At 39.2% G+C, this 13,166-nt stretch overlaps 1 protein-coding gene across 2 annotated transcripts in view; it reads right to left on the minus strand.

Annotated features, from left to right (window-relative positions):
* EIF2B3 (eukaryotic translation initiation factor 2B subunit gamma) overlaps positions 1-13,166 on the minus strand; it is a 96,961-nt gene that overhangs the window by 74,489 nt on the left and 9,306 nt on the right. For both annotated transcript variants that reach the window (XM_071436590.1, XM_071436591.1), the window contains exon 3: positions 3,766-3,925. In XM_071436590.1, the coding sequence (XP_071292691.1) occupies positions 3,766-3,925 (160 nt within the window). The remainder of the gene's footprint in view (positions 1-3,765; positions 3,926-13,166) is intronic.

Consider the following 13,166-nt stretch of genomic DNA (forward strand, 5'->3'; position numbering starts at 1 on the left):
CTGGCAATAAAAAACATTACTTCAGTAATTTAAACAAAAGACAAAAACAATTATCCAGAGGTACAAGAGTGCTGTTTCAAATCCCACTGGCATCACTGGAAGGAAAAAATAAATGGAAGAGCAGACACATAACTAGCTCACAAAATCCCTGCAAAAAGTCTGAGAAAAGTGTTAAAGTGACAGTAACTTAACAAAATCATTTAAAGCATAAAAATGACATGCAGGATGTGTTTTGCCTCCTCACAATAGACAAATAAGGACTTGACACTGCTAATGAAATATATTAATTATCTTACAAATTAGATCCCCATCAATTTTAAGGGCTTTAATGACATAAAGAAATTATGACATCATAAGAGAATACTAAGCACTTCAGTAAGAAAAAGAAATAAATTTCAGTCACATTTTTTAAAATGCTTTCTAATCAATCATAATTAACTGACTTGAGAAAAAGACATCTCTGTTAAAGACTCAGTATCCCCACCCTTTCAATTAAGTGGAGAGGATTTCACAGGATGCAGCCTTCAAGACCACCAAGAGGTCTTCTGGCAAACACAGAGAATACCAGTGATGAGATGCTTGCTGCTTTCAAGACAAGAAAAATAAGCAGGAAAGAGTCACCATCCCCATCTTTTCTGCCTTTCTTTATACAAAGAAAAGTTCAGACACTATTTTCCACTCAATCCCTTGCAGGTCATCTTTAAGCACACAGCTCCATTCTGGGTATCTGAATTCCTCTGAATTCCAAACACTCTCTGTTTATTTGGGTTACTACCACTGACTAGCATTTTCATGTGTTTTTTTTAATTGCCATTGCTCTTACTGCTCTGTTAAAAAAGCCAATGAGATTATTATTGTCACTATATGATCCCCTAAATATAAAACCCAATGAACTAGACCCTGTAATTTGCAGCTGAGTCAAACATTGCAGGAAACCATCAGGATGAATTTATAGCACTTAACACACTGCAATTCATGCTAATTTAAGAACTGTTCTTTATATCACAGTTCTTGAATGTTCAATAATACCCCAAAAGCAACAACTTTGTATCAGATTCCATGACGTATGCGAAATAAAATCTTGTTTATACTTCTTAAAAAACGAATTGCTTTGTAGGAACAGTGAAAAAATAAATCCAGTGGCTTGTCATGGGATCAATTTTCTAATAGAAACACTTGAACAGTAGAGTCCAAGTACATAAAAACTTGTATGTGTCACAATTTAGAGAAGGAGATAATAGTGCCACCTACTATGGAAAACTGCCCAACATACTCCATGTTAATATCTTGTCTTTGGGTGCTTATAAGTTTCACCAAGTTTTAACTGTCTGGGATGAAATTTCTAATGCCAGGTGCTGGCTTAAGAGGAACATTTGAAAAACTACAGCAAAAACCATTCAGCTGGTTCTAAGGCTAAGGGGAAAAAGAGTTTAGCATAAGCAGAAATGGTTTGGTGTCCCTTCCCTTGAAAAGCTCTAACCAATCTTTGGAAAACTGCAGGTTTATATGCTTTATTCTCCTCTAGCCTTCTATTTTTGCTGCAAGTGTTTCTGCATATTTTATTCTTAAGGATAGATTGTTCCAATTCCTCAAATAGCAGGTGCTACCTAAGGTTTTCTGTACCATCAGGTGGTAAAAGCAAAGCACACAAACCAGGAGGGTCCACAGCCATGCTGCAATGACTGTTCCAGGGGAAAGAGTTTCATTTGTCTTTTTGCAGTCTGTCTTTTACAAGGAAATAAATGTCATAAACTCACAGAGGTGAGGGAAAAAAAAACCATAAAAAAATGAAGATTCTGTAAGACAGGCTGGAAGGGACAGAAAGCAGCCCCTGAAAACTACTGGAAACTGTGACTGCCTGTTAAAGGACACTAGATGGGACAGGAATCAGAAGAGAACAGGTGACTGTAGGTAGATAAATGAACCAGATGAAGACAAGAAGTCAGAAACAGAAGATGGAACTGGCAGTTCCATCCATCATCAGTGAAAGAAAAGAGAAATAGATGAGAAAGAAAAGCCAGGCTCTCAACAAGAATCCTTGAGGAAAAAACTAACGAAAGAGAACACAAAAAAAAAAAAAAAAAAAAAGGAAGCTGGTGGCAGCAGAAGCCAGCATAGGCAAAAGAAGATGGATGAGCAAAGGTAATGTTGACAGCAATAGGGTAGATTTAGTCAAGTAGGAATGAAAGCCAGGAGGGTCTGGTACTCCCTAAAATGTACTTCCCTCCTCCAGAACCTGGAGGAGAAACTAAGATTCCTGTCTTGGCCTTCCCCTGCTTTTATCAAATGACTGAAACAGGCCAGGTAGAGTTCATGTCTTGTCGGAGGCAGTTCACAGGAAACATGTCACTACTGCTGTCCATGGCAGCTCAAGTGGTGCTTTGCATGGGAGATCTGAGCCCCACAGAAAAACACCAGGGGTGACAGAACACTTCTACATAATGGAATTTTAGTCTTTTCAAGTTTGGTATTTTACAGATCTGAAAAAACACACACAAATTTCAACAAGTCATGTAGAAAGAGTTATGCTACAAAGTCAAGCACGCTAACATAAAAAACAAGCAAAATAAGAATGCATGTACAATCTGATGTGTTTATATTTGAAAAGAGCCTTCAGATAATCTTGTTTATCCTCACAGACCTCCTCACCCCCACCCTGTGTGCTCAGAGCTCACATGCTGGGAAGCTCTATGATGTTTAACCACAGACCCATTAGTTTACAACTCCTGAATGCTCAACTCTCCGCTGTAGCAGTGCTCTTGACAATGTTTTATGTGCCATTAGCACTTAGATTGCCTTTTCAAAAGTAGGGGAGTTAGAGCTGTTTGAGAGTCCAACTACTAAATGCTTTCAGCCCTACTAACCTTACACGTTGCTCCAGAAAAATCTTCATGCAGAGCCTAAGAAGTTTTCTTTTAAAAACTTATTTCCTCCACTTTCAGACAACTGTTGGCTTGCATTTCACTCCTCTCTCAAACAGTTTGAAGCTACATTTTCTTACTTGTATTCCAGTAATGCCTCTGAGCTTTAATCAAGGACCAGGTCCCACTAAACTGCCAATAGTTAAGGCTCAGCTTTTAACAGATATCATTAACAGAAAATGAGAGGTATAGTGTGGGAACAACTGTGTGGTATTTAGTACTTTTAGCATATAAGTAAAATGGGTATAATAGCCCTGCTCTGCCTTACAGCACTGTTGTGAGAACAGATACATTAAAGATTACAAGGCACTAAGATATTATGGTAAAATGGACAAGATAAGCATCTAATCAGCTCCTTGAAATCAGTGGGAGTTTTGCCTAGCAAAAGGCTCCTGGATGTGATTTCAGAAGAGTAATTCACTACATATTATGAGAGGGGAGAATTTCTACAAGTGCTTTTTACCCACCTAGTGCCGGTCCCTACAGTCAGTGTAAAATTCCCAGCTATAATCTGGCTGATGCGTAGTGCTCTTGAAAAACCTAACGGTTTTAATGTTCATATGTAACAAAAATTCAGGGTTTCATCCAAAACTCACTGAAGTCACCTGGAGCTTTTCCCTTAACTCTTGTGAGCTTTGGATCACAGCCTGCAAGATTACACGAGTCTAATACTTAATTCTGAGCTGGAAAAAACCAAGTCACACCCTCACCAGGGAATCTGAGGAAAAATAGGGTATCTGTGCCTTTTTTATTTCTTTTGCTCTGGGACTGATAACTAAACATATCATACATACCAGTGGTTTCTCTATAATTTATTAATAAATATGTATTCCTTCCTACATACCTGGCTTTTTTTTCCCTTTCTGTCCTGGTACCCCTTCTGTTGGTTCATGAGCTTTCTTCATTAACATGGAGAGAGAAGCATCATGTGTTCGAAAGAGGTCCACAACTTTGTATAAATCAACATCTGTGATCAGATCGCAGCTCAACACCAAGACATCAGTCTGTCAAAGAAGGAAAAAAAAACCAGCAAACCTTTCAGAGACAGAAATTACCACATATGGATTAGCATTTGAACACCCAAAACCAAATACACACTTAACTCACTTAACTTTTTTCTTATTTTTTAATTTACCACTGCCAAAAATAGCTCCTGGTTTTTACCAGTGCACTTTTCTTGAGTCCTGCTGTTACTGTTGTTTGGTTAATGCTTATCCAGATCTGCAGCATATACAATATGTGACCATCTGAATTCTCTTCATCTGCTTCTGAGGACACAGAAGCCATGGCTTTCAAAACCAGCAAGAAATTCTGCAGTTATTTCAACAGCTACTTTTAGTTATATAATGAGGTAGAAAAAAAATCTTTCTGAAGAACTCTTTTTAGCTGAGTTTGCATCTGGCAACAAAGTGCTGGAAAAGATATTTAAACTATGTTATTTTATTGGGGGACAAAAAAAACAAAGACTATCTAGGATGTGATTTACTCAGTAATTGCACTGCGATGGTGGGCTCAGTTTAGAAATACATTTCCTAAAACCAGCAATACTCCATATTAGAAGGAAAAAAAAAAAAAGGATGTTAGGTCCTATTTAATAGGAGGCTTGTACTTTATTTTGATCTCAAAGGATTCCTAAATCCCTTATGCAGTTTTTAAGAGAACTGCTGCACAAGTCACAGGAACTTTATCACATATTGAGCAAGACATAGCAGCTTCATTAACGGTGGACACTACTAATATAATCCACCTAAAAACTCTTATTTAGAAAAAATTTTCCGTATTTCATGGGGGTTGCGAGATTTGCTGCCAAAAACCTATGAGTTCAGCAATTAACTTAATTTAAACTAATCCTAACATAATATTTGTGCAGCATGGCTAACACAAAAGTAGCAAATTTCCACTTTTTGTTAATGATCAACCTTCTAAAGGCCTCTCCAGAAGATAGTGTTTCTTTTCTGACAGTTACCATTTTCACTTTCTCTGCTGCCATTTTCCATGCTAAGTCTCCCTGCAGTGTGACATGGCTGCCTAATTTTATCTTTTTAAAAGACAATATTTAATGAGAAGGGCATTAGACAATACTTAGAAAAAACCTGAGTTAATCCATGGAGGATCGATCAGTAATTCTACTCTTACTTTTGAAAACTATCTTGGTTTAAAGCAAACTATTTCATGACTGACCTCCCATTCCAGAAAGGTTTATTAAAGAAAAGCTTGCTTTTTTAACTAACATGAGGAGATTCCACATTGTAATTGTGATTAGCTGAGGTCTGGTATTTACATTATTTGACAGGTTCTCCTATAACTGCTAGGCAGTTTCATGTGTTTACCAATAAGGTGTTGGAATTCATCATGTCACAAACTGTTGGAGCTGCTGATTTGGCATGCTGTGCAAAAGGTCAAGCTCTTCCATGTTCATGTGATTTGTCCCCACTTTACTGAGAAACACCTGGCTGCTTTACAGGAAGGAACAATCTGCAGGTCGAGAATTTTACACATTCAAAACCCGACTTGCATCACTCCTTTTAACATATTTTCAAAATGTGTATTTTATATTACAGTTTTGCCCAAGGAAAGTGTTTTAATTAGCACTTCTCTAAAAAAACCCAACATGCACACATTGGAAAAAACCCCAACAACCCAAACCACTAAAGTGAGTTGCCCAGCACTCTGGAGCAGCCCTGCTCCAACATTCCAGGGTGCACAAAGAAAATAAGAAAAAAAATTCAGCTTGGTATGGAAGCAAATCTCCCGCTTCACAACTGTAAACTGTGAAGAAACACATATTAAATATCCTGGAAAATCCTGCAAAATTTTCAGATATTCTGTTTTTACAAGAGCACGAATGAATAACAACGTTTACAGAAAAGACCAAAAGGTATTCAAGACCCATATAAATAGACCTGTACTTTTCAAACTCACTTTATAGAAAGAAGAGATTGCCAGCTTCAAATCTAGCTGCATTCACTCCAGTGGTGAAAATAAGAAATAATCAAATGAGAGAGACTGACACCCCAATAGTCTTATACTAAGGAACGACTATCTGGACTTGTAAAACAAACCTTGTAATTATTTCACATTTTACTAAATGCTTTAATCTGTCACTAATGCAAAAACCCAACAAGCATTTCATAGTTCTGACCAGGCTCCTGGGTTTTTTCTCCTCCCTATAGGACAAGCTTTTTGCAAAAACTGAATGCAAGACCCCTGAGGAGCATACGGGAACAGAACCACCAAATGTCTGGTTGCCATCTGTTCTACCCATTTACTCTCCCAATATGTAAATAAACGTCAGTGAGCGCAGGGACCAGTGAAACACACAGTTGCTCTGTAAAGCCCACATTTCTGCCTCTCCTCCTGATGAGCAGAGCAGTGGCCTCAGAAGCACGCTGAGAATACACCATGAAAGGCTCTTTTGGGACTTGACAGCTTCCCCTTTGAAACACCACCCCCCTCATAAATAAAGCCCTCACTGTCTAATGGATGCACTTTTTTTTCCAGTGTACAACTCCTGAACGAATAAACTAATGGCTGAATGAAAAAATAAACTATCCTAGAACCTTAGCAGAAGTGTGTGTTTTTCTTTACGTTTTCGAGGTGGGTGTAGAAGAAAGAAAATAAATGGTAGAACTTGTGGGTTTTTTACATATATACACACCAAATAAATGCAGTGCACCTTTCCCAATGAGCCACTGATACAAAGAAGAGAAGTACATACTTACTACATGCACTCACGTGCTAACAAGGGGTATGTGAACATACTTGACTTCATGAATTATGCAAACGCCTAAGTACACGCACATCTCTTAATGAAATACATGGAACAATGATTACATCAACCCCAAACTATTATACAGACGATAAGAATCAACACGAACTGATTAAAAAAACCCCAGCAAGCACACACCTCAAGCAGAACAACTCCAAAGGAAAAAAATGCACTCACAAATGCACTCTCCACACGCATTACAACCACGGGCAGGGCAAGGCAAAGGTCTTAAATCAAGAAGGACCGTCAAATGGATGGAGCATGAGACAAATACTTGGAATATCTGGCATCTTCCTGCTCTGCCAAACTTGACACATTTTGTGTGCCATTTTGTCTCTACTACTTTTATGACAAAGAGCAGGTCTCATCACAGACCAGGGCTCTGCCACAGAAGCTGCTATACGGAGCAGGTGAAAAGGCCACCAAGCATAAGAGAGCAGCAAATGATTTTGGGTTGAGGAACACAGGAAAACACTGTATTGCTACTCTCAGGGACAGCAGCCCTGCCCTCCTGGTAGCACAGCTCATGTTTTTGTGAGCCACAGAAAAGACAAGGAGAATATAATGCTCCTTGGAAGTGTTAACTTGGGCCTTAGCAATCCCTTTTAACCTCAGATTTGCATTCACTCACTCAAATGAAAAACTGAGACTAAGCTACTGACCAGTGGAGAAAAGTGGGATTCTGCAGAGATCATCCCACCTATGATCTGAGTTCAAGAAGATTCTTCTGCATCCCTACTGACTTCATAAATTATTGGAGTTCTGGGCTTTCAGTCCAACCATCCCTGAGTACAGAGTATTCAGTTAAGTCAAGTATGAAAACATGGCACTAAAGTCCCCACATCTCCACTCTACCTTTCTGGCTAACAAATCTCCACTCTACCTACTGGCTAACAGCACTTCACCATCAAATGTTATAAACTATAAACTAACTATGTGAAATGGTCAGGTATTAAATAAGTTAAATACTTGATCCAGATAAATAAAACAGGGCAACATAAAACATGAAGAGATTTATACAAAATAGAGAAAACAGTAAGGAAAAAACACTAAAAACCAGTATGTCAACAACTATATTAAACCCAGAACAATATGGAAAATATACACAAAAACAAGACCAAAAAGCAGATTGTTTCAAGAACTCGGATCAAGACAGCCGATTTAAAAATAGAAAACATGTTTTCAATGGAACTAATTCATACCATGGATCAAAAGATGGATGCAATTATATGGTGTAATATACCAGCATAAATAAAAAGCCTTGGACTTTCTCACACCCTGCATACAAAGGCAATGCTAAAAACCCTTTTATATTCAGCAATTATTGCTGGAGCCCTTATGATCAAACAGGAGATGTCAAGGTTACCACAGATAGCTGGCAGCAAATTATGAATTTTTACTGGTATTTACTATGCTTTTTCTATCAAGTATAGACAAGGGCAGGACCTCACAGCCTAAACTGCTGATGGCCTCAAAAACAGCAGACTAGAAAATGAGAAAACATGTGTTGCAAGGAAACTGTAATATGAACAAAATCAGCCTCAAGAGAAAGAGGAAAACAAATGTCAGATTGCATTATAAACAGAAAAGAAGCAAAACATCCACAAGCAGTAGAACCAGCTTCTTAACAGAACTTGAAACAGACAAAACACTGAAGCTAAATGTTAAGTTTCTAATTGCAAAGTATTACAGCTGAGACTTTGACAGGAAAAGAAAGAAAATCAAGAGATTAGATATACTCAACCTAAGTTAATACATGCACAAACAGAGAACTTTGCATCACTTCCTGCGGTGTCACCAAACAACAGGGGAGAGAGAGAGGAACAAGTTATAATTACTGCTGGAATTAGGACTGAGTTTTATACACAATAGCCTGGAACTTCACCCACATGTTGCATTAACAGTGGGGTTTGTGTGTAATGCTTTTTATTATTCTAAAGAGTGGAAAGGGAAAAAACAGTTTGGCTGTGGGCAAGCATTTTGATTGCTTGTTAGCATTCTCCAAGCAAAGTCAAAGATACCTCCCAGCAATTGCATTACTCACCACTCTTCAGATCAGAAACTTACATCCAAGGCTTTAAATAATCCCTTTTTATCTCAGTCTCCATTAAGAGACCTCCAATTTCCACACCTGTGACCTCTTTGAAGCTCTACGGCTGTTGCTGCAACTGGAGCAGGGAACCTCATTTATTTTTTGATGTCTGTAAGATCTTGTTAGCTACCAACTGAACTGGCCGCCTTTGGCTGGGAATTCCCACTCTCCTTTTGTAATGTCCTTGATGGCAAGATTCAGAGGGAAATCATGATTTAGTACTTGCTAGCAGACACAAAGCATTTACCTACTCTGCTGTCACCCTGCAGCAGGAAGTTTGCTGTAGACCAGCACCTTCTAAACTATTCTGAGGACAGAGGACAGTGGAGGCACAGAATGTCTTTCAATCTGTAATCTAGAAGCAACCTTTCCTCATTAAAGGATGGAAGAATTATATTTTAAGATCTGTGTAATGTGAAAGGAGCTTCTTAGAGGCTTATTTTTCCTTTTTTTTAAAAAAAAAAAAAAAAAGAAAACAGGAAAGTCTGATGTGGGAGCCAAGGGAGTCTCTTCTAATTTCCTGGATGGCCTTGAATTCATCAGGTGAGGATATCTTAAGGCAATGTGAATGCCTTCACATACGTAACCTGTCAGCATCACTGTTTATCTTCCCAAAGAAAGCTGCAAGAAAGATGCCAGAAGCTGGGGAGGAGACTTAACCCCAGTCCCATCATATGGCTCATCCTATGTTTTGTATCAGATGGGACCATACAATGAAAACACCATTTTAGGTTATCTTTTCATCTCACGAGCTACCATCCAAAATCAATATTTTTTAATTTACATACATATAAGCTAGGAACAGGAAAGATATTCAAGCCTAGAAGGCATCCTGTCTCCTCCCAGAAGGAAGTCGTGTTACCTATGCTCAAACTGACATGTGAGGTGGAAAAGTGTAATTTACAGTTCTCAGCAACCAAACCTAGAACTATAGAAATGAACAGAAGTTCATACACTTATTAAGGATACTTTCAAAGCAGGACATTGATATTATGACACTTACTGAACTGTAAAACTTCTGGTCTGGAACATAAGCTTTCCAATCCACCTTTTTCTCTGGTGTCAACTAAATCAATCTTGTCCTGCTTATACAGTACTCCAAATGTAATTTTCCCAGCTTATTCCTCTACCCCCATCACCCTTCTTCACTGGTTCTGTTTTCTATCACATGAACCACAAGCTGTTTACTGTCCTTTTAAAAGCCTATCCCATCCACTTGTCACGCACTTAACTACTTCTACCGCACTTCAATACAGGATGACAGCCCTAGTATCTATTTGTATCTTCTAAAGGGTGTGGCTTCAGCCTCTGCTGTCTTTATTTTTTTTTAGTAAAAAAAACCTGCTACCCTTACACTTGCAGAACACTGACAGTCGTCATCCTATCAGTATCCTGGGGCACTGGACTGACACAGTTGATCCTATAATGGTAGGCTCTCTCATCTGTCTGAGATCAGGGTCATCTCCTGGGTTTATGTCCCAATCCTGAGTATGTGGTTTTCCCATCTAAAGGCATCCAGAAGCGTGCACTGTGCCTGCAAAGGCTCAGGGGAGCACTCCAGAACCCAGACCTTGCATTTGCCAGCTCATGGAGGGTAAGCCTGGCAAGGTAAATTCTCTCCTGGCTCAATGCAGTGCATGGACAGACCCCTTCTCCACAGGAAGAACTCCAGAAACAAATGGCACTCTCCTCATCACTCCTTTCCTGGAAGGCAGGTTTCCAGGACTACCTGGACGGCAGCACTGCCAGACCTGCTGCGCAGCTGATCTTGGACTCTGCCTCCCATGAACAGAAAGGAGAACGCAGCAGTCGGGCTCCAACCTCAACAGCAGCAGCGCAGCAGGAATTGCTGCCAAAGCCCAGAGCTCAAGCCCAGGCTTAACACTTAATGTAAGCAGAGCCTTAGGCAGTCAGGTGCTGCAGTCATACACACAATAATAATAAAAGTAGTCCTAATGGAGCTCAACCGGCTCAACTTATTGAAGGGAAAGAAGGCCTTTGCCCACAGCCAGCAATCAGCCCAACTGCAGATCTCTCAGCAGCACAACAAAAAGCAGGAATGACTGGATTCAAGGGCTAGGAACCAGTGATCAGTATAGGAATAAAATACAAAGTGGTTTAAGAGGGAGAATAAGTATAACCTGGAATAAAATATCAAAGTATGTAACAGACAATTCATACATTCTAGTAGATGAAGAAAGTCTTGCTATATTTCAGAAACACTTTTGCTAAGTCATCCCTAAGTTTTGGGGCTAACAGACCCAACTAGTGGGTGCAAACTCCCATAAAGACTAGAGGATCATAATGGTTCCTTGCAGTCTCAAACTAGACACTAAATAAAAACCAAAACGTACAAGCATGTGTCCTCAGGAATCATTCTGCCATCCTGCAGCTAGTATCAGCACGATCTTAAATTAAAAAAAAAAAACCTTTCCAAGGTCAAAACAAGTAATTACACAACATCCAGTTTCAACACTGCTTCAAAAGAAAACCCGAATTCTGATGTACTCTGCAAAGCAGAGGCTCTGTGAGACAGCTCAGTGAAACTGCTACTGTGCACCAGCCTGCACAGGAGTGGAAACCACCTTCCTGAAACCCCATCAGCCTTGTTCAAATGTTGGGGCTCTTCCCTAAATACTTTTCATGCTATGGTAAATAAAAGCACTATTATAAACTGTAGATCTCTAAACTAATCTTCCACACAGGATCATTTTCTCCTCTAGCACCTTTCCAATTTTTCTAATGGTGTTTGGTCTGCAGCAACTGCTGTTGTAAGAAAAATGTTACGAAAACTTCAAGACCTCCACTGCTTTTTCTAGCACTATTAGTCTACATCAAGAATTTTCATCATCTTCCCAAAGAAGCTGATTGAATTTATACTACAGAAGAATATCTAAATTTGATTCATGAAAAATCTAAATGCACATTTGCTTTTCCATTTTCAGCACAGAACCGAAGAAAAATGAGATAACCTGTTTGGGTTTCCCAGTTAACACAGCATGACAAAAATGCAAAATTAAATTCCAGGCATCCTAAAGTCCTAAAGTCCATGATCTTCAACATGGGTTTCACCAAATTAAACAGTGACAGAAAACCAGTGCTGAGAAGAGTGACAGTCTCTGGGATAGCCTGTGCTGTTCACAACACCACATTCCTATTATCAGTGTTACACAACTGTACCAAGCTGCAAAACCAGACACAGGGGAAAACCCTCTCCAGCATAATTAAGTCCATGGGCTGACGTTTGACATCTCCTTCCTTCCACATTCCCCAAAAACTGGAACTAGGTACTGAGGCTCCAACACACAGATCAGCTGTGTCTGATCTGAACAATTCCATTTTCTCTTTCAGGGGAAGAATATCACCTGCAATTATATCTTCTTTGGACATTTTTCTGGAAGAACATTCCTTTCTTGCTGCCTACAGCCTTTTTTGCTTTGTTTCTAGGCTGTGGGATTTCTACTTGTGTATCTTCCCCATGTCTGGATCTTAACAGATCTTCCCTCATAGAATGTTTGGGCTTTTCATGGCAATTGTGGGCATTACAGCTATCACAGCTATCCTTAAAGCACAGTAAGTTATTTACACAGGGCAGCTGTATATATTTTAAATAGGGAAAATGAATGAGGATTTACCAAAATGAACACTATTATTTACTCCCCAGAAATGAAAACTAGTAGTGGCTGACAAAACCAGGAAAATATTTTTACCAGGATGCTTTTAAATAAATTACTTCAGCTATATGCCTGGGCAAAGAGCTTGCTGTGTCTGCAAGTAGAATAGGCTGAATTCGTGTAATTCATCAGAAACCACAGAGGGCCTAAATGAAAACACACACTGTAATACAGGAAAAGCAATGGCCATTAACTTCTACATGGGAACAAGAGGTATTGGTTAACATAATGAGCACGGGCCTGGAGTTCCCAGGAGTATGAAAAGGACATGCAGTGGGAGATGCAACAATTGAACTGACAGGCATCTCAGGTCTGTCAATGACTCTTCTTGCAAAACACCTAAGGTTTTGCAGTCTCTATAATGGAAGGCATCCTCTTTAGTTGACAATGGGCAGAATAGCAAATGCCCTAATAATCATTCTTGATCCAGCTTTCACAGCTAATTGCCTTATTCAAACTTCTGGTGTTTAAGTCATTATCCATAGCAAACCTGGGCAGCAAAAGAATTTAATTAGCTAGAGTCTTCTAAAGCTGAGTAACATTAGAAAAAATAAAATAAAACAACAAACAAACAAAACCCCCCAACAACTGCTGAATTCTCTCTTACCCTGCCAGAAAAAATAATGATCAGCTGAAAGTCCTGAACACATTCCTCAAGCACAGAGTCAGGCAGTGGTGTATTGTTCCTCCCAGCCACACAGCCTGAGCAC

This window comes from Agelaius tricolor, unplaced genomic scaffold (genome assembly GCF_023055355.1).
Source record: "Agelaius tricolor isolate 1412-34295 unplaced genomic scaffold, bAgeTri1.0.p SCAF_11, whole genome shotgun sequence".
Lineage (NCBI taxonomy): Eukaryota > Metazoa > Chordata > Aves > Passeriformes > Icteridae > Agelaius > Agelaius tricolor.